Below are 20,295 nucleotides of genomic sequence, written 5' to 3' on the forward strand. Positions count from 1 at the left end.
AAGACCGAACTCTTTGGCCTGAATACCAAGTGTCACGTCTGGAGGAAACCTAGCACCATCCCTACGGTGAAGTATGGTGGTGGCAGCATCATGTTGTGGGGATGTTTTTTAGCAGCAGGGACTGGGAGACTAGTCAGGATTGAGGGATTGATGAATGGAGCAAAGTACAGAGAGATCCTTGATGAAAACCTGCTCCAGAGCACTCAGGACCTCAGACTGGGGTGAAGGTTCACCTTCCAACAGGACAACAATCCTAAACACACAGCCAAGACAACGCAGGAGTGGCTTCGGGACAAATCTCGGAATGTCCTTGAGACATAAAATGTAATTAAAAATATGGAAAAAGTCAAGGGGTCTGAATACTTTCCAAAATCACTGTATTTCCTTTTCAAAACATTAGAATAACATTCGAAAAACATGGTGTTTTCACATTGTCATTATGGGGTATTGTGTGTAGATGGGTGAGAAAATATTTAATCAATTTTGAATTCAGGCTGTAACAACAAAATGTGAAATAAGTCAAGTGGTATGAATACTTTCTGAAGGCACTGTACAAAATAGCCTTCAACTGACACTTCTGTTAGTGATTTCAGATCGTATATCAATGTGTGTCTAGGAAAGGCTATTTTAAGAGCATATCTGCTAGCACAAGTTTAGTGCTGCAGTCTTGCGTTCAGAAGTTTTTTGCATCCATTATTTTTCGTCTTAAAATGCTCATGTGTCACTTACCACACTGACACTTATCATGCTGTTATGCACAGAATGAAAGATGGCAATATCCCTAAATCATACAACCCATTCCTTTTCTTTATCCTGTGTCCAATAATTAGCCAAAAAAGCATCAGAAGAGTCTCCCTTTTAATATGAATTCATTACAATAATTAAAATAAGGCAATATGTATAATATTAGACAATATATGAAGACAACATACAACAGATATACAACAATTACATCTGCCTTAGATAAGGCTATCTACGTTGTGAAAACTATATCAAAAACATGGTTTAGATTAAATTAGGTCCGATAACAATCTAAACAGACTGGCTGGTGGAATTATTGGAACTTTACCAAAATGTACATTTGTCTGGTCATCTCCTGGTCCATGACATAAAGCTGTTTATCCAGTATTCTTTGTACTGTAGCACAACCTTGCAATAGGGTTGTTTGCAATACAGCGTGAGAGAGAGAGAGAGCAGATAGAACCCATGTGTGTAGGCATACCTTGATTGGTGTAATCATTTCTTGATTTTAGAAGGTTTTCTATTCAGATACAGTGGTCAGTCAGCGATAGTGAGCTACAACAAAGAAGCTGTATGTAAGCTGTGTGGGACTCATAGTAGGGGTGCAGAATCAAGGGCCTGTACTCGAGCAGCAAAAAGCAAGACATGCTTCTCAACTGCTGCATTGATTTCCTTTTGTGAGGCACGTGGATTCTTCTGCACAAAGTCTGCAATGCTCTGGATACATTCTTTCTGTGAGGACAGAGGTAAAGCAAGCAGGTCAGCAAGTGTCTACCCAGACACATAAACATGAACCACATGAACACTACAGTCAGGGCCGGCTGTACGGGTTCGTAAAGCCGGGCATGGACCCCCCCCCTCAGTTTTGTTTCCCCATAAACATAACAAATGGTATATGTACCCTACCCGGTTTTGCCAGGCCTGCCAGTAGCACAGACCGGGACAGAGGCTATATGCCGGGTGTACGCTCATGATCTGAGGAGGTGTGAGGGAGGGGGTATGTAATAATGTAATATTTTGTATTTAAAATTAAAAAACGCATTCAATTGGGCACCTAGCCATGCAATGTTACAAGGTACTGCCTTTATTGCCTTGTTTAGGAAGCTCATTGGATCCCAGGGTCGGTTTAATTTTTTTTACAGAGAGGGGGAAAAAGTTCACTTTTGCAGTCAGCGACAGCTAATAATAGCCTAGCTAGTAGCTTCGTTAAGTTTGGTAATGGCGCGCAGAATAATTATAGCTAATTGGCTAAGCTTTGATCAGCATGGATATCCAAAAATGGCTGGGCACTACCAAGAGCATAAAAACACAGATGACCACCATGCCGAGAGTGATGCCAAGCTCACTGACCAGCCTGCAGGCCCAACCACCATCAGTGTTCTTCAAAGATATGGCGGGCCTTTGTCAGCAATGCCTACTGTGCTTTTCGCACTGAAACATGATTAACATTTTTGGGGAATCTACAGCAATGTGTGAAAATTCATTACCCACCCTGAAGAACATAGTCAGTGAACACAGACTCTGAACATAGAGCATGCTACATCAACGAAAAGCCCAGCTTATCCAGCAAGCCTTTGAGAGGGACACAGCAAATGTGGTTTCTAAAAACAGATAAAGCAACACCTCACGGCACAGCGCCTGTCCCCTATTTGACCTAGATAGTTTGTGTTTATGTATTGATATGTAGGCTACGTGTGCCTTTTTTTTTACATTTATGTAGTTCTGTACTTGAGCTGTTCTTGTCTATTAATGTTCTGAATTATGTAATGTTTCATGTTTTGTGTGGACCCCAGGAAGAGTAGCTGCTGCTTTTGCAACAGCTAATGGGGATCCTAATAAAATACAAAAAATAACTGACAAGTATATTTTGCCAGGAAGGAGAATCTTTTAGATTTATCTGTGATTCTTAATGTCATCGATTGCTTTTATAGGTCTAATTGCTAATGATAGATATACGGCTTTGAGTTATTTGAAGGGTATAAGGACAATGACCAACGTAGCCTAATTAGTTGTGCTATTAGGTGAGCCCTGGCACAGTGCTCCTGTTGTCCTGGCTGTCCACTTCAACATCACACGCTTTCTTGTGTGCAAAATGACATTTGTTGTGTATATGGCTGCATTTCAGATAGGCCTAGATTTTGTATGTCGCAGTATTAGGACCAATACCGTGTGTAGCCTACTAAAAGAAGCAGGCAAACGTTCACTCTTATCATTCATTTGCATTACACAGTCGTTGTGTGATAGGCTACTGTAAAGGTGATGTCAATAGTATGAAAACGACACATAGCCTACTTTTTCACCCCCCTCCCTGCTCTCTTGCTATAGTGTGTGTGTGTGTGTGTGTGTGTGTGTGTGTGTGTGTGTGTGTGTGTGTGTGTGTGTGTGAGAAACTCTCCCACACAGAAAATATTGCACACCTGGAGAAGTGGCGGCTTGGTTATGCTTATTGTGTAGTGTCACAAATTCAACAGCAATGTTGCCTATAGTTGTAATGATTGAAGTTGAAGATATGAAGCCTGTAAGCATCTTTGATAGCCTAGTGGTGCTCATTCTGTTGAGCTGATCTGTGTGTGTTGGTAGGCGCAAATTACGTGTAGGCCTTAGACAGCTACAGCTGCATTTCAGATACACTAGTATGTCTAGTGGGGTGCATATATTTCTTGTGTTATTATATACAACGAAGGTTGTTGATGGGAATGACCATGGACTTAAAATGCCCCCTCAGGCATGTCATCCTCGAGCGGGGCCTGACTACAGTATGTTTGACAACTTCTGCCAAGATTGTTTAGTATGTAGACTGCTCCTATAGACTATAAGAATTGTCTTTCCATTCTGTTTAATCAAATCACCTTAAAAGCGTCCACTTCTCTTTGTCCTGTGAGACGGTTCATGAGCTCTCGTGCCACCTGAATGCCTGTGATGGCCGTTAAGATCTCCTTGTCTTTTTCGCTGTCTGAACGGAGCCAGCCCAAAAGCGCTAACTGGAAAAAGAGAGGGCAGGTTAGCAGCTGAGTACATGTTACAGCAACCACATCTATGATCTTACAGGCACAATTCTTAATTCATTTTTCAGCCAAACGAAAGCCCTGCCACTTAATTTACTATAGCTGAGCTATGTGGCTGGAGAAATAACCACTCTCAAATTCAAAGACTGACCTATAGATGCAAGAACTGACATTGTTTATAAACATCTGAGTAAAACAACCTTGTATTTTGGGACATAATGGAATAGGAAAAATGCTATATGAAGTACCCTGCCCGGTTTTGCCAATGAATGTAGCGCTAGGGATATCATTTATTTAAATAGCCATTGAACAGATCAAACAGGCTCTAACCAATAATGTATATGCCTATGACCAGAGCCATGTATTAAGATACATCTAAACATAGCTATGGCTCTGACTAACCAATCTATCTGCATTACATTCTATCTATTATAATTTGTAAACTAAATAAATCCAGGCTTTTTCAATCGAAAATACTGACCTGCTGGAACAACTGCGAATTGGACATTTCACCTGGGCTCGATGATCCGGACATGTTCAAATATTTTACGTAAAACAAATATACAAGCTACTATAACAATAATTCTGTAGATGTGTAATTATCCGATTGAAATGAACAAAAATGTAGTCTCAATCTCAAAAGACTCACAGGCCAAAAACGAACCCCGTGTATCCACTTCCTGTTTACGTTTAACTACATTACTTCGTGTGCTAAGATCTGCTACGCAAATTGCCACCACCTTGTGGCTATAGCGAGAACCTTACATAGTAATATATAATAATAATATAATTAAGCAATAAGACCGAGAAGCCCCTGACTGCAGTGTGCCGTTCGGAGCCGGGATCAATGTGGGCAGAGTCAAACGCTTTTAACCCGAACCCCTCCCTTCCGGTGACCTAAATAGTTATGTTCACGTCGAAGGTATCAACGAGTCTTAATCGAAAAGCGATTCTTAATCGAACCTAACCTACATGGATAAAAACATTGGACATTAGGTGCTGGTCAATTTAGTTTAGCCTTTGTTATTGTTTGTTTACTGTAAAACGAATTTGATCATTGCCGCACTTATTTTCTAGAATTACAATGCGTTATAGCTATGTTTCATTAACCACTACCTCTAGTTTTTCAGTATAAATCCTACTATTTTAAAGTCATAGGTTTGAAAGTTGTATGTCAAAGTGTGTCTGTTCATATTTGAACACATTTAACACATACTGAGGCCACAAGCTAGGGAGATTTTCTTTCTAGATCCCCTCCATGGCACTGGCTGGAGAGATGAAAGTCGCACCCAACCATTCTGGTTTTTAGGGAACCCGGTTTCATCCCATCTGGATAGTGGTAGTTCAGTTTAAGACCACATGTCCATTTTTTAAAAAAAATGTAAGGCTCTGTTTTATTTAAAGTAAAATGTAATATGTAAAATATGTTTGTACTTACATACATGTATGATACATCATTTCCCATTCGTTGCATTAAACAGATGGAAACAGAACCATAGACAACATTATCAGTGGGCAGTTCTCTTTGAACCCATTATGACCCCTTCAAAATATTGAGTTCAAGCCTTTGGGCTAATTCAGTTCCAACTGTGTTCAAAACTGTTATGCATGCTGGAGTATAAAAAGCTGTTGAATTGTATTTTTTCTTTACTTTCACATACACTGAGTTCACAGAAACATTGCTCGGATCTTGTCCCCTGGACCTTGGAGGACTTTTGGTGTGGATGATGTTCAGGTTAGATATTTCTTTAAATTATTCCACTGAACTGTACCATTTGATTGTCATTCCTTTATTGAAAATTGTACCTTGTTCACACCACAGGGCCTACCAACGCAAAGTTTCTCAAACAAATGGGGGGTGTTTGTTTTGATAGTAAGATGCTGGTTATTCAGTATATTATATTAGTCATATATTTTCTGTTGCTATAACATATGAACAATTATAATTTCTGTGCTTGCAACACACTAGAACTAGGCACACTATTGTGGTGCCTAGTTCTCCTGCAGAACTTTCCCATGTTGTATGTATATTACACAAACTTTTCATTTGCATCCTTAAAATCACTTGTTTCACTGTAGCCAGACTGACCTGAATATATTTTCATATTGTTGTTAGTTGTTGAGTAGTTATAGATATCACTGAAAACCTCTTTAGTAATAGTGGCTTTTGTTTGCATGGTGGTATTGTAAAAGTGGGGAGTCATTTTACTTATTCACCCAATGAGGCACTTCTCTTAATATTTATTCTTCCTTTTTCTTCAAGGAAGCAGATGTTCTCTAAGGGACACCCTAGAGGCAGCAAGGTGGTGAGAACACCTAACATATGAAGGCACAGTTTCCCTCCCTAGTGTAACTGGGATGGACGGGGAAGACCGCATTACAACCCTTAAAGAACTACGGTTGTATGATGGAGGGGGAAGACGCATTACAACCCTTAAAGAACTACGGTTGTATGATGGAGGGGGAAGACCGCATTACAACCCTTAAAGAACTACGGTTGTATGATGGAGGGGGAAGACCGCATTACAACCCTTAAAGAACTACGGTTGTATGATGGAGGGGGAAGACCACATTACAACCCTTAAAGAACTACGGTTGTATGATGGAGGGGGAAGATGCATTACAACCCTTAAAGAACTACGGTTGTATGATGGAGGGGGAAGACCGCATTACAACCCTTAAAGAACTACGGATGTATGATGGAGGGGGAAGACCGCATTACAACCCTTAAAGAACTACGGTTGTATGATGGAGGGGGAAGACCGCATTACAACCCTTAAAGAACTACGGTTGTATGATGGAGGGGGAAGACGCATTACAACCCTTAAAGAACTACGGTTGTATGATGGAGGGGGAAGACCGCATTACAACCCTTAAAGAACTACGGTTGTATGATGGAGGGGGAAGACCACATTACAACCCTTAAAGAACTAGGGTTGTATGATGGACAGGGAAGACCACATTACAACTCTTAAAGAACTACGGTTGTATGATGGAGGGGGAAGACGCATTACAACCCTTAAAGAACTACGGTTGTATGATGGAGGAAGACCACATTACAACCTTTAAAGAACTACGGTTGTATGATGGAGGGGGAAGACGCATTACAACCCTTAAAGAACTACGGTTGTATGATGGAGGGGGAAGACCACATTACAACCCTTAAAGAACTACGGTTGTATGATGGAGGGGGAAGACCACATTACAACCCTTAAAGAACTACGGTTGTATGATGGAGGGGGAAGACGCATTACAACCCTTAAAGAACTACGGTTGTATGATGGAGGGGGAAGACCGCATTACAACCCTTAAAGAACTACGGATGTATGATGGAGGGGGAAGACCGCATTACAACCCTTAAAGAACTACGGTTGTATGATGGAGGGGGAAGACGCATTACAACCCTTAAAGAACTACGGATGTATGATGGAGGGGGAAGACGCATTACAACCCTTAAAGAACTACGGTTGTATGATGGACAGGGAAGACATCATTACAACCCATAAAGAACTACGGTTGTATGATGGCCTGGATGAAGAGGAAATATTCTCCTCAAGGAACCATTCATGTTCTCGTTCCAGTTACAGAGGGATTATTAGATGTTCTTTGTGGAGGCAGTTGACAACACAAAAATTACTGTCTTTGCCTCTTTTGAGGAGCATGAGTGAAGCCATTTTTGAGGAGTGGTCAAACCTTGCTTTTGTCTGCTGTGTTAATTGTTTCATTTGTTAATTGTGTTATGTTGTTTACTAAAGATGACATAAAAGTCACCCGAGTCTCTGATCTCTTTACTGGAGCCGGTATAACTTAATGTACAAAGCATATAGTCTGTCTCCATTCTCATGAGGAAAGTAAATAGCATTATAAATCAGGATAGGTAGTAACTGTATATTTATTCTCAAATAATATAATTACAAAGTTATAACATTTATCAACACAAATTTAACAGGACATGACATACATAACAAGTCTGTTGTTCACTGCAACAATATCAGTAGCTTGTCTCAAATATAGCATGAAGCAAAAAGTGTTACAACATATGTGCTGGTACCACTTTATATAATATTTCTTACAATCTTCAAAAAGGAAATATGTTTGTATTCAACATGTTCCTTGCACAAACGTGTGTGTTCGTATTCAGTGTGTGACTGTCAAACCTGTGGCGGACATAAAAAAAAGGTGGTGGGCGGGGTCAAATGTTTGACTCCGCCCACATTGATCCTCACCCCAAACTGCACACTGCAGTCAGGGGTACTTGATAAGACCCGAGGAGGTGTGGTATATGGCCAACATACATAATCAGTACATACACACAATATATCTTAGTACAGTGCAAATTACAATACATTATATATAAAATGTCTGTGTCTCTTCACAGTCCCCTTTGTGCAGTAAGGTATTCTTTTATCCGTTTTTTGAAATTGGTTTTATTGCTAGCTTGAGTTACCTGGGGTGGCAGAGAGATCCATGTAGTCACGGCTCTATTTTAAATCTATTTTCAATTTGGGATTGGATCATTAGATTTGGCAATGTCAAAATTACTCAGGCATTTCTAATTGACTGTATATTTCATGAGCATTAAATCAAATCAAAATGTATTGGTCGCATACACAGTTTATCAGATGTTATAGCTGGTGCAGAAAAATGCTTATGTTACGACCTCTAACAATGCAGTAAAAAAGTCCACCATTTTAATTTTGAAAAGTATTATAAAAATATAAGATCCCATAACTTGACCTCCTGTGACACGTAAGCATATAATAGTATTAACTAGACCTTTTACATAATAGTCAAATTCACTTCCCATACTGATGATAAAGTCTTTAATCCAAAACACTCAACAGGTAAATGTAGCTAGATGAAAGTAAGTATTTTACAACAATGACCAGAGCAACTGGTCTGCTCAACCCAACAAACTCACTGGCCAGAGATTGACTTAAACATTTATCATCATCATCATCATCATCATCAGTGGTATCCAGCTCTATGACAGAGTACAGTACATTGGTACTGTCATACAGTTCAGAACAATGGCCATTGCTTAGGACAATGACTGCACATACTCAGCTGCAGATTGAAAGTAGTAATCTGACTAATGAATGATGAATGTAACACATAATGGATAACGGTGTATTATCCACATAACTAGAGGTAGCTACAACAGAGGGTGTGGAGACGGAAATAGTGTTGGTTATCGCTCTGCCTTAGGTTTGGAGAAAGTTCCTAGTTGCTTTGTGTTCACATCTTTCAGCTGGTCTAGCTGTCTCTGTCCGCGCCGGTAAAGGTATTCTATGTGCATAACATCAGTCTTCTTGATGCTGGAGTTCTCTCGGAACTCATCCTGGATCCTGGGCAGAAAGCCTGGCTTGTCCTGGCCAGCACGCAGGAACTGGCGGTACAGAGACAACACCTGTTTCTGCAGCTTACTGTGGCGTACCATGGTGTGGAACACAGGGCAACAGCAACACAGATGACAAGGGAGGGCGACTGACCGGAGGATTAAGCAGTCTCACCGTTGACTAAGTCACAAATGCATCAGAGTGTAGATGAAGTGTCTCCTAAACCTATGGGGGAAAGACATAGTGGCTGGTGAAACAAGGATCTTATCTGGCCATGTTAATAATCTTCTCTTATGGTTATAGCTCGGTGTATTGCTGAAGATACAACTATAGCTACTGTCCAAAATAATGTATTAGCGTCATGACAATGCCTCTTCCCCCTCAGGAGGCTGAAAAGATTTGGCATGGGCCCTCAGATCCTCAGAAAGTTCTACATCTGCACCATTGAGAGCATATTCACTGGCTGCATCACTGCTTGGTATGGCAACTGCTTGGCATCCGACTGCAAGGCGCTACACATGGTAGTGCGTATGGCCCAGTACATCACTGGGGCCAAGTTCCCTGCCATCCAGGACCTCTATACCAAGCAGTGTCAGAGGAAGGCCATAAAAATGGTCAAAGACTCCAGCCACCCAAGTCATAGACTGTTCTCTCTGCTACCGCACGGCAAGCGGTACTGATGCACCAAGTCTGTAATCAACAGGACCCTGAATGGGGCGGCAGGTAGCCTAGTGGTTAGAGCGCTGGGCCAGTAACCGAAAGTTTGCTAGATCGAATCCCCGAGCTGACAAGGTAAAAATCTGTTGTTCTGCCCCTGAACAAGGCAGTTAACACTCTGTTCCTAGGCTGTCATTGAAAATAAAATGTGTTCTTAACTGACTTGCCTAGTTAAATAAATAAAAAACAGCTTCTACTCCCAAGCCATAAGACTGCTAAATAGTTAACCAAATAGCTACATCAGGACTATCTGCATTTAAAGTTTGTGCAAAAAGTCTGACTCATCACATACGCTGCTGCTACTGTTTAATATCTTTCACTTTATTCCTAGTTACAGTGCATTCAGAAAGTATTCATACCCCTTGACGTTTTCCACATTTTGTTACAGCCTTACTCTAAAATTGATTAAAACAATTTTTTTCATCAATCTAAAATACCCCATAATGATAAAGCAAAAACACGTTCTTAGAAATGTTTTAGAAATGAAAAATTACACTTCTAGTTTTTTACATTTTATTTCACCTTTATTTAACCAGGTAGGCCAGTTGAGAACAAGTTCTCATTTACAACTGCGACCTGGCGAAGATAAAGCAAACCAGTGCGACAAAAACAACACAGAGTTACACATGGGATAAACAAACGTACAGTCAACAACACAATAGAAAATCTGTATACAGTGTGTGCAAATTAAGTAAGGCGGTAAGGCAATAAATATGCCATAGTGGTGAAGTAATTACAATTTTGCAATTAACACTGGAGTGATAGATGTGCAGATGAGGATGTGCAAGTAGAAATACTGGTGTGCAAAAGAGCAGAAAAAACAAAAAAACAAATATGGGGATGAAGTAGGTTGGATGGGCTATTTACAGATGGGCTGTGTATAGCTACACCGATCGGTAAGCTGCTCTGACAGCCGATGCTTGAAGTTAGTGAGGGTGATAAGTCTCCAACTTCAGTGATTTTTGCAATTCGTTCCAGTCATTGGCAGCAGAGAACTGGAAGGAAAAGCGGCCAAAGTAGGTGTTGGCTTTGGGGATGACCAGTGAAATATACCTGCTGGAGCGCTTGCTACGGGTGGGTGTTGCTATGGTAACCAGTGAGCTGAGATAAGGCGGAGCTTTACCTAGCAAAAAATTGTATTCAGACCCTTTACTCAGTACTATGTTGAAGCACCTTTGGCAGTGATTACAGCCTCAAGTCTTCTTGGGTATGACGCTACAAGCTTGGCACACCTGTACTTGGGGAGTTTCCCTCATTTTTCTCTGCAGATCCTCTCAAGTTCAGTCAGGTTGGATGGGAAGCGTTGCTGCACAGCTATTTTCAGGTCTCTCCAGAGATGTTCGATCGGGTTCAAGTTCGGGCTCTGGCTGGGCCACTCAAGGACATTCAGAGACTTGTCCCGAAGCCACTCCTGCGTTGTCTTGGCTGTGTGCTTAGGGTCATTGTCCTGTTGGAAGGTGAACCTTCGCCCCAGTCCGACGTCCTGAGCGCTCTGGAGCAGGTTTTCATCGAGGATCTCTTTGCTCCATTCATGTTTCCCTCGATCCTGACTAGTCTCTCAGTCCCTGCCGCTGAAAAACATCTCCACAACATGGTGCTGCCACCACCATGCTTCATCGCAGGGATGGTGCCAGGTTTCCTCCAGATGTGACACTTGGCATTCAGGCCAAAGAGTTCAATCTTGTTTTCATCAGACCAGAGAATCTTGTTTTTCATGGTCTGACAGTCCTTCAGGCGAATTTTGGCAGACTCCAAGCGGGCTGTCATGTGCCTTTCATGCAGGAGTGGCTTCAGTCTGGCCACTCTACCAAAAAGGCCTGATTGGTGGAGTGCTGCAGAGATCGTTGACACAATCCTGTCTCGGGGGTCTACGGACAATTCCTTCGACGATGGCTTAGTTTTTGCTCTGACATGCACTGTCAACTGTGGGACCTTATATAGACAGGTGTGTGCCTTTCCAAATCATGTCCAATCAATTGAATTTATCACAGGTGGACTCCAATGAAGTTGTAGAAACATCTCAAGGATGATCAATGGAAACAGGATGCACCTGAGCTCAATTTCAAGTCTCATAGCAAAGGGTCTGAATACTTATCTAAATAAGGTTAATGTTTTTTAAACATTTGCAAAGATTCCGAAAAACCTGTTTTCGATTTGTCTTTATGGGGTATTGTATGTAGATTGATGAGGGAAATTAATTTAATACATTTTTTAATAAGGCTGTAACGTAACAAAAGTTGGAAGAGGGAAGGTGTTTGAATACTTTCCAAATTAACTGTATGTACATATCAACCTCAATTACCTCGTACCCCTTGTACAGGGTCGGTTCCAGGCATAAGCGACATAAGCAGTCGCTTAGGGCCCCCCAGCTGCTAGGGGACCCTAAGGAACTCAGTCAGGGTCTAAACTTACTATTTAGACTAGAGTAAGAATAGTAGAATACACCAGGTGCAATTTTGAAATTTGGTTGTGCATCAGCAGTTTTTCTCTTGTTATATCAGCCATGTCAGCTAACAACTTATAGATTGTTAGTCTAGCCAGTTATCTAAACTTGTAGTATTCATGGCCGAATATCGACCGACACGCAGGGCAAGTGCCCTGACCTCCAGGGGGCCCCCATTCATTTTGTAAGTCATTCTCACTAAGATATCATATTAACATAAGTCCTTACAAAATGTGTAGAATTGCAGGAAATCAGCTTTAAAACTGCAAAAATGTCTCTCCACCCGATGGCAAAATGAGTAGCATTGCAGGAAAACATACATTTCTCTCCACCGTCAAGAGGGGGGCCACAATAATGTTTTATCGTGAGGTGGAGGGCCCCCCAACCTCATTTTGCTTAGGGTCCCCAAAAGTCTTGAACCGGGTTGCGCTTGTATATAGCAAAGTTATCTTTCATCATCATGTATCTATTATTACTTTTATTATAATGTGTTTTACTTTTCTATTACTTCTCCCACAGAAAACTTGCTTTAAAACTACATTATTTTCTCTACGCCCCATGGCAAAATGTGTAGAACTGCAGAAAATGAACTATAAAACATACAATTCTCTCCGCCGTCAAGAGAGGGGGCCACTATGTTTTACCTTGAGGTGGAGGGCCGCGCTTGTATATAGCCAAGTTATCTTTCATCATTGTGTATCTATTATTACTTATATAATGTGTTTTACTTTTCTATTACTTCTCCCAAAAAATATCTCTATGCATTGTTGTGAAGGGCCCATAATTAAACATTTCACTATTAGTCCACACCTGTTGTTTATGAAGCATGTGAGGAATAACATTTGATGACAGCCCATGAACCTTATTATCTCTGACGATTAATAAAGTGTGGACAGTACAGCAAATGTATTATATCAGTGAGTCACATCAATAAAATCTGACAACTTCTTGCTTGCGCGCTTTCTGACTGACCTATATGAACAACAAAGAGGAAAACTTTACAACACATTTTACATATAGACTGATACCGAAACACCACAATATGGGTTAAAGTCAATTAGCTAGATAGCTAGCGTAGCTTTACAGGGGTAGCTAGAACTGCTAGCTAGCCAGCCAGCCAGCTAACCTACCTTGACAGTCAGTATCAACTTCGAAAATAGCTTCGCTTGTCTTTGACAAAGAAGTGCGTCTCATATCAACTCTGATGAACCTTTCATTAATAACCTACTTAGCTACAATTTAAACAGCCCGAGGAGAATATTGCTAACACACACTACCACAGATGAAAATAATGAGCCAGACTGTTTACCAGACGTGTAAATCTGAAGCATCCGGTTGGCGTTACCACTCACCACCAAATTTGGTGATCAGAGCAAGCCCAGTGGCTGGCAGTGGGAGAATATGGAGCTCAAAACAATTTTATGTTCCCAAAACTATAATCTGTTAAGAACAGACTGGACTACGTTTTGTAGACTTTACACTTTGCCAAAGCTTCTAAAAAGGTGCGTTGTTTAGGAGTGCAAGGGCAAATTGAGTTATTGCACATGCGCACTTCACAGAAGCGTTCCCTAACGGAAATATGCAAATATATGCTAGAACCCGCCAATAGGATCTCGCTAGCTCGTGCATGGCTCGGCCCACTATGATTAATTTGCTTCTGTTGGAAACGAGTCTGTGGTCTATCTTGGGGTAGCTAAAAAAAAATCTACTAGCCACTAGCTAACAGTACGACCTTAATGATAACGCATGTTATGTTCATGTTACGAAAGCCAAAGACCACGGTGCTATTGCTTTGGGTATTACACTTCCCTCTATTGGCTTGGATGTCTTACTTCTCAATGTTGCTGTCAGCTCAAATCGAATTAAAGTGTATTGGTCACATGCACAGGATACCGGATGTAAATGGTATAGTGAAATGCTTACCTGCAAGCTTTCAGAAACAGTGCAATACACATTTATACAAACAAATACACAGTAAGTGATAATGTTTGTAAATATTTACACATAATAAGAATATACAGACCTAACTATGAAATTTGCTAAAGTGAGTAGGGACGTGGTAGAGTAGCTTAGACAAATAGTAGCAGCAATGGTGTGTAAGGGTGGGTGAGAGTCTGCAAATAGTCTCTTTAAGATACAGGTGTGAAAAGAGCAAGTGCAAATAGTCTGGTGCAGGTGAGTACAGGTAGACAGGTCTGTGCAGGTAGACTGCTTAGGGTTAGCTGTTCAACAGTCTTATGGCCTGGAGAAAGAAGCTGTCCCGGGACCGACGAGACCTGATGCTCCGGTACCGCCTGCTGGAAGGTAGCAGCTCAGATGTTGGGGGGAAATTAACGTTTCAACAATTTTTTCATATATGAAATAAAACAAATCAAACAAGTTCATACATTTTTTTATTTAACAAAATATTCTCAGAGGAATTCTATGCAAGCTATCATTAATTTCACATCTGTTTTTTATACACTACAATGAAAGTATGAGGCAATGTCAGATATTAGTGCAATACAAGGGTTGAGGTACATTACAAACTGCGTATTTTGGGTCCTGGATGCTGATTGGCTAAAACAGTATTTCAGCCTTGTATATCAGACAATATACCACGGGTATGACGCAAAAATACTTATTTACTGTTCTATTTATATTGGTAACCAGTTTACAATAGCAATAAGGCACCTCTGTGGTTTGTGGTATATGTCCAACATACCACACCCTATCAGCCCTTATTGCTTAAGTATAGCATCAATCAATCTTTCACATAGGCGATTAGATGACTCCAGTTGGAGCCTGGGTGCCTGCTTGTTGTGCATAAACAACTGAGTGTTAACAGACATTCTACTTAGCAAGTACCACTTCTTCTTCACTCAGCTCACATGAGGCTCGTACCCAGGACCTCTGCCTTGCTAACACACATGACTGCCTTCCTGAAGCATCTTACCAGTCGACACCACGTGAAAAGCCAGCTACACACTGGTGCAAGTAGGGACACTTCAGGCTGAGGAGTAAGTTTCACACATCCCCATGTGCTACATTAGCAGAAACAGACTGGAACCCAGGCTATGTAACAAAACAGTGGCAGTTTCAGCATCCATTCACACAGTATAATAATGTTGGAACTGAGTATGCTGTAACAAGTATTGCGCATTAAATAGTTTCTCATTATGCATTATTACATTCTGCTGGCTGACACCTCATGTCAAGGCCATTGTTATGCTACAATAGTGGATGCATACAGTATGCAATAGATAATACTTTTCAATGAGTTATTATCACTTTTGCCCAGTTAACTGGTAGATGCAACTCTTTCAGTATACAAGTGATATGTAAAGCATTGGCACAGAACCTAGTATTGATTTTAGATGAATATCTCTAAATATCTTAATGCTCAATATACAAAGTCATACCAATACATTTGATTCATCTTCATCCTAATACATAATACATACATTTCAACAAACAGAGTTCTTGGGTGTATGTAATATTGGAAACTTTTACTTTGTATAACTTGTATTAGCTACATGCACAATTATATTCCATATAATCTGGCACTTGTCAAAGCACATATTTATTGCTATATTATTACTGGGCTGGACTATAAATTATTTTTTGGGTGAACAAATATGTACAGTAATGTCTGTATATCACCTCTTTATTTCGCCTTTTAAACTGTTTTTTTTTTATCCCTCACTGGGAAGCACTTTATACTCTAATGTTCACAACCTTATTTACTGAACATATTGAAAAAAGGCACATTATCAAGTTTAGCCATGTGTTTTTGCATAAATCTGAGACCCACATCGATTATGGGAATTAGAGCGACAGGGTATGTAAAAGGCCTCTATAATCACAATGCTAATTTCAACAGTTTTCTAGTTTGGCTCCAGAATGGATAAAGAAAAAACAATAAGAATAGGGTATAGAATGTGGGATTATAGGTGATGTGGAAAAATTGCCTGGTGTGATAGGACTTTGGAAATGTATGATGTGGGGATGTGATACTAAGTAATCAAGTAATTAACTGTAAGTGGGAGAGTGGCTGGTATTATAAAACAAGGGTGGGTGATTGTGGCATAAAATCGAACTGATCCATGTGTATGATAAATAATAATGGGGGAAAAATGTCAGTCAGAGTCCTATGTATTCAGCAAGGAACACCACTAGCACCTTGGTGAGATTCTCGATAGTCTGAGAATGGATGTGTTCCATTGTGTCCTCCAGAGTGTGCATAAAGGAGGGGAAGGGCGTTGTGATCATGTGTAGTACTGGAACCCCTGTAGGCATAGAGCAGAGTGGGTGGGAATGGCAGAGAGATAGGGGAGGAGAGAAGAAAAATGAGATAGGGTAGAGTGTAGAGGACAGATAGGGTAGACAGAGTTTGATAGAGCGAGAGAGAAAACAGGCAGATGGTACATTAAGTTCTACAGGGATAAAACTAAAGAGAAGGAGGGAACCAATCTCTGTAGATACAGTACAGTCATAAGGCCATAGTCTAATCAGCTGTGTAGGTATTCAAGGTGTACTGTTAAACATCCATTCTTGTTAGTCAGTAAATGTGCTCTCTAACCATCTGTCTATCTATGTGGGTGTGCTCTCTCACCCTGCTGGAGGAAGGGCACATGGTCGTCCTCCACAGGGCCCAGGTTTAAGTCCTTCCTAAAGTAGCTCACCTCTCTGGGGTGGGAGGACAGCAGACCCAGCTTATGGAGCCTCCTCTCTGGCAGACGGGCCATGGTCAAGGCCAATGATGAAGAACAGGAGGAATAAGCAGAGAGACAGAACATTTAGGGAGGAAAAACAGCTCACTCCAGGTGACTTATTACTGTGCCTGAGTGAAATTAAAGTCAGATCAGCACTGGAGAGCCTGGTCCTGTATCAGCATGAGTCAGTCATCCACCTGCCAAACTCTCTTTGCCTTGCTCCCTGGCTCTTTCTGTCATTCTAGTGTACCTCTGCCTCCTTCCCTCTACTTCACAATCTCCATTTCAACATGTTTTGCCCCATTATGATTACAGTGAGCAATCAATGTGATAACAATTCATTAATTTATCTGGCAATACAGGCAATTTTTGTGATACTGTATGTGGAGTAAAAATGTTGAGAAGTGGGGTGGGGGGCCTTACCTGCATATACGAGCTCATCAAACCAGCGTACAGTGTTGTCAAAGTGGTTGACAAACATAGGGTCAGGTGCACCAATCAGATCCAACAGAACAAACAGGTCCTGCCAGTAAAAGTCAGCAAATCAACACACAGAACACATTGCATACTACATATGGCTTGGCAAGGGAACATTGTAACATACACTAAAAGAGCCTCACCAAAGCATTTAACAGGGTGGTATGTTCGGCTCCGGGGGGGTGAGGGGTGCGGGACATTTGGTCAGCAAGGTAACGTGAGCCATACAGAGAGTCAGAGGGACTCGGCTGCTCAAACGCCTCATTACCATCAAAGAAGACCAACTGCACTGTCACCTGTGACTTCTACCAGAGAGAAAAACAGACAGAGAGAAAAAATGTACAGGGGATGGAGTGGTAGATCTTCTTGTAATATAACATACAGTATATGTTTAGAAAAGAAAGTTATTGGTTGAATAATATGTGACTACCATTCAATATCCTTTAAAATGCATTGCTTCTGCTGCCAACATGGGAGATGACAGGTGAGTGTTAATGATGTCTGAGCTCCAACCCATCAATGTCTGCACAGTTTAAATTGGAAATAAATATATAAATAATTAATGTGTAAGCATGGGTAAAACTCCAGATCTATAAATAGACTGACATCTCGGGAGAGTGACAAACTCTTCAGAGTGTAGTCCACCCACACACAAAAGCACATTCTTTCATCTGTTTTCCTACACTTTCTGCAAATCCAACATTTTCTTTTCCCCATGCAACTGAGAACTTAAAAGGATCTGTGAAGTCATCACTTTCATCCTTGCCCTCTACCTTTGCCCTACAGTAGCAGAGCAGACACAGTATTTACCTGTTGTTTTAGCACTTTCAGGTGAACGTCCAGTGCAGTCACCAGCTCCAGTATCATGGCACAGGGGACAGCCGCGTCGCTGGCCCCTAGGAACCTCCTGAGAGGACCGTCAGGGGTTTTGGAAGCTGGGGGCATGGCCTTGGAGTCGTAGTGGCAGGCCAGCAGCAGACGACGCGGGGCCGAGGGGTCCAGGACTGCTAGCAGGTTGGAGAAGGTGATTAGTCCCTTTGGGGTAGCAGAGTTAAAGGAGTCGACCTCCAACGACCAACCCGCTGACAGGAACTCTAGATGGCTGTAGATGTGCTGTGGCAATCACAGAAAAAAAGTGTGATTTTAATTTCAGTAAACAAAATGTTAATTGTTAGAATAACATGTAAAACAGAGATTAAGAGATACCAGTTCAGACATTACAGACTTTCTACCCTGATGTCTCTTGCAGGAGTCAATAAAGTTCCTAACCTCACGCACCCTACGGCTGCCCCTGGTACCTGGCAGTCTCTCTACCAGGATGGGCCTCAGGAGAGAGTACCACAGCCTCCCCGAATTTACCTGGCCCACCAGACGTTTGATCTGGGCCACAGTGGACCTACGGGGGTTATGGGTCAACTGCAGAAGGGGAGGACAGCAGGAGAGAGAGGAGGCAGTTGCAGTATTTCTTTCACATATGCATTTTGAAAACTGTCTGTTACCTTGCAGAAAATATTATTTATTATTGAGCAATCAAATATCTGACTTGAGGTTAACTTTCTGCCATCAGTGAAATGTATCAATATAGATGCTATTATAGCATCTATAGTTGAACAGGCAGGGTTAAGTATTCCTGCTAACTGGGGTATGTACGCTGTAGCAAGATAGCATCACCTAAAAAAGTATGCTACTCCTTTCGGCTTGGTGCAATATTGGAAAACTGGAGGCTACAATATACAATACAGTATTTATCACCTACCTTGTCTCTTATTAGGTCTGGCACACGAAATTGTATGTTATCGTCCATATGAATACTGTCATCATCATCGCTTGTATCATTACTCGACAAATAAAATCCAAGTGTCAGAGCCATAGCCAGCATCCCGCATAGACATACGAGAAGCATCCGAACTCGGGACATCCGGAGCCGGTTGCAGCGTCCCAGTAGCAGCTCGGTGCCAGTAGCAGCTCGGTGCCTCCGGATGGTTCTCATGACTTGAAGTACGGATAGATTCACACAACGGTACAGTCTGCTACAGAGCCTTTCTCAACTATTTGCGTAATGATTCCAGGCTGGCGTATGGGAATGGAGAAGAACGCGCATGTTAAATATCACAAAAAAACAATACGACACCTTCCATGACTGATTGACTGTTTATGTAATTAATGAGGCCACTGGCTGCTGAGACTCGAGCCCATGTATGACATCTATTATTTCATTTAACACAATCTCAACAGGATAGGCTAACATTCAACAAGAACATAGGGGATAATTTACCTGAATGGAACACTTACGCAGTCATGTTGGAACATATATGCAGCGGCGGATCTATTCAATTAAATCTACCAACGTCCACACTAGTCGAATATTGATTCCGCCATATCATTCGTTATGGCCTCATTTTTGCACCCCGAAGTTCCGTGTCTGCCGTTGGTGCAAAAACATGGGCATCCCGCCACTACTGTGGTGGCTATTTAGTGTATTCACGCAAACAAGTTCAGACCGGTACCTGCTGCGAAAATTGTCGTGCGCGAAAAGGTTTTGGTTTACAATCGATGGAGAAAAAAACCACTGGAAAAGTGGCGTAGTGTTTTTGGAATACATTCTAAAATGACAACAGGCTAGATTTAAACAAATAAAATAATTCCACAGTAGCCCCCGAATTATATCTTTATATGTGTATTGTTTTATCAATATCTGTATAATTGTACATTGATGAATAAATGATTGAACCAAACAACTGATTGGTTAATCAAGTAGGCCACATTTCCACATGGTAATGTTCAAATCCAATATATTTCTTAAAAATCTTAGAACGTTCAATGTACTCGCTAGGATAGGTCTGTGTCTAGCCTCGTGCAAAGGGATTGGTATTTTTTTA

General features: G+C 41.2%; 2 protein-coding genes and 1 long non-coding RNA gene across 4 annotated transcripts; all 3 read right to left on the minus strand.

Annotated features, from left to right (window-relative positions):
- Positions 1-845: 845 nt before the first annotated feature.
- On the minus strand, positions 846-4,616 carry LOC106567817 (uncharacterized). Its single transcript, XM_014137580.2, has 3 exons — positions 4,228-4,616; positions 3,591-3,722; positions 846-1,473 (listed from the first exon to the last, which is right to left on the minus strand). Exons 1-3 carry the CDS (start codon positions 4,279-4,281, stop codon positions 1,333-1,335), a joined length of 327 nt encoding a protein of 108 aa, XP_013993055.1. The 5' UTR covers positions 4,282-4,616; the 3' UTR covers positions 846-1,332.
- Positions 4,617-7,620: 3,004 nt separating this feature from the next.
- On the minus strand, positions 7,621-13,548 carry LOC123726090 (uncharacterized). Its single transcript, XR_006758372.1, has 2 exons — positions 13,376-13,548; positions 7,621-9,310 (listed from the first exon to the last, which is right to left on the minus strand). It is a non-coding gene; the product is annotated as an uncharacterized lncRNA (long non-coding RNA).
- A 1,100-nt stretch (positions 13,549-14,648) lies between these two features.
- LOC106567815 (glutaminyl-peptide cyclotransferase) lies at positions 14,649-19,998 on the minus strand. Of its 2 annotated transcripts, none has more exons than XM_014137577.2 (8): positions 19,709-19,998; positions 19,173-19,486; positions 18,686-18,832; positions 18,227-18,529; positions 17,560-17,721; positions 17,363-17,462; positions 16,840-16,956; positions 14,649-16,513 (listed from the first exon to the last, which is right to left on the minus strand). In XM_014137577.2, the coding sequence occupies exons 2-8, from the start codon at positions 19,404-19,406 to the stop codon at positions 16,368-16,370; spliced, it is 1,209 nt and encodes a 402-aa protein (XP_013993052.1). In that variant the 5' UTR covers positions 19,407-19,486; positions 19,709-19,998; the 3' UTR covers positions 14,649-16,367. The 2 variants fall into 2 exon arrangements, with proteins under 2 accessions (XP_013993052.1, XP_013993051.1); XM_014137576.2 differs by having other exon boundaries at positions 19,692-19,998.
- Positions 19,999-20,295: the final 297 nt, after the last annotated feature.

Source organism: Salmo salar, chromosome ssa13 (assembly GCF_905237065.1).
Source record: "Salmo salar chromosome ssa13, Ssal_v3.1, whole genome shotgun sequence".
NCBI lineage: Eukaryota > Metazoa > Chordata > Actinopteri > Salmoniformes > Salmonidae > Salmo > Salmo salar.

Bases quoted from the DNA above. Each gene is read 5' to 3' on its own strand.
- LOC106567817 (XM_014137580.2), bottom strand. From the start codon at position 4,281: ATGTCCGGATCATCGAGCCCAGGTGAAATGTCCAATTCGCAGTTGTTC. The intron at 3,723-4,227 runs GTCAGTATTTTC...CTCTTTTTCCAG, and splicing joins ATTCGCAGTTGTTCCAGCAG to TTAGCGCTTTTGGGCTGGCT. The intron at 1,474-3,590 runs GTGATTTGATTA...CTGTCCTCACAG, and splicing joins GAGAAGTGGACGCTTTTAAG to AAAGAATGTATCCAGAGCAT.
- LOC106567815 (XM_014137577.2), bottom strand. From the start codon at position 19,406: ATGAGAACCATCCGGAGGCACCGAGCTGCTACTGGCACCGAGCTGCTA. The intron at 18,530-18,685 runs GTTAGGAACTTT...TGATTGCCACAG, and splicing joins GCAGCCGTAGGGTGCGTGAG to CACATCTACAGCCATCTAGA. The intron at 17,722-18,226 runs GTAAATACTGTG...TCTCTCTGGTAG, and splicing joins TGAAAGTGCTAAAACAACAG to AAGTCACAGGTGACAGTGCA.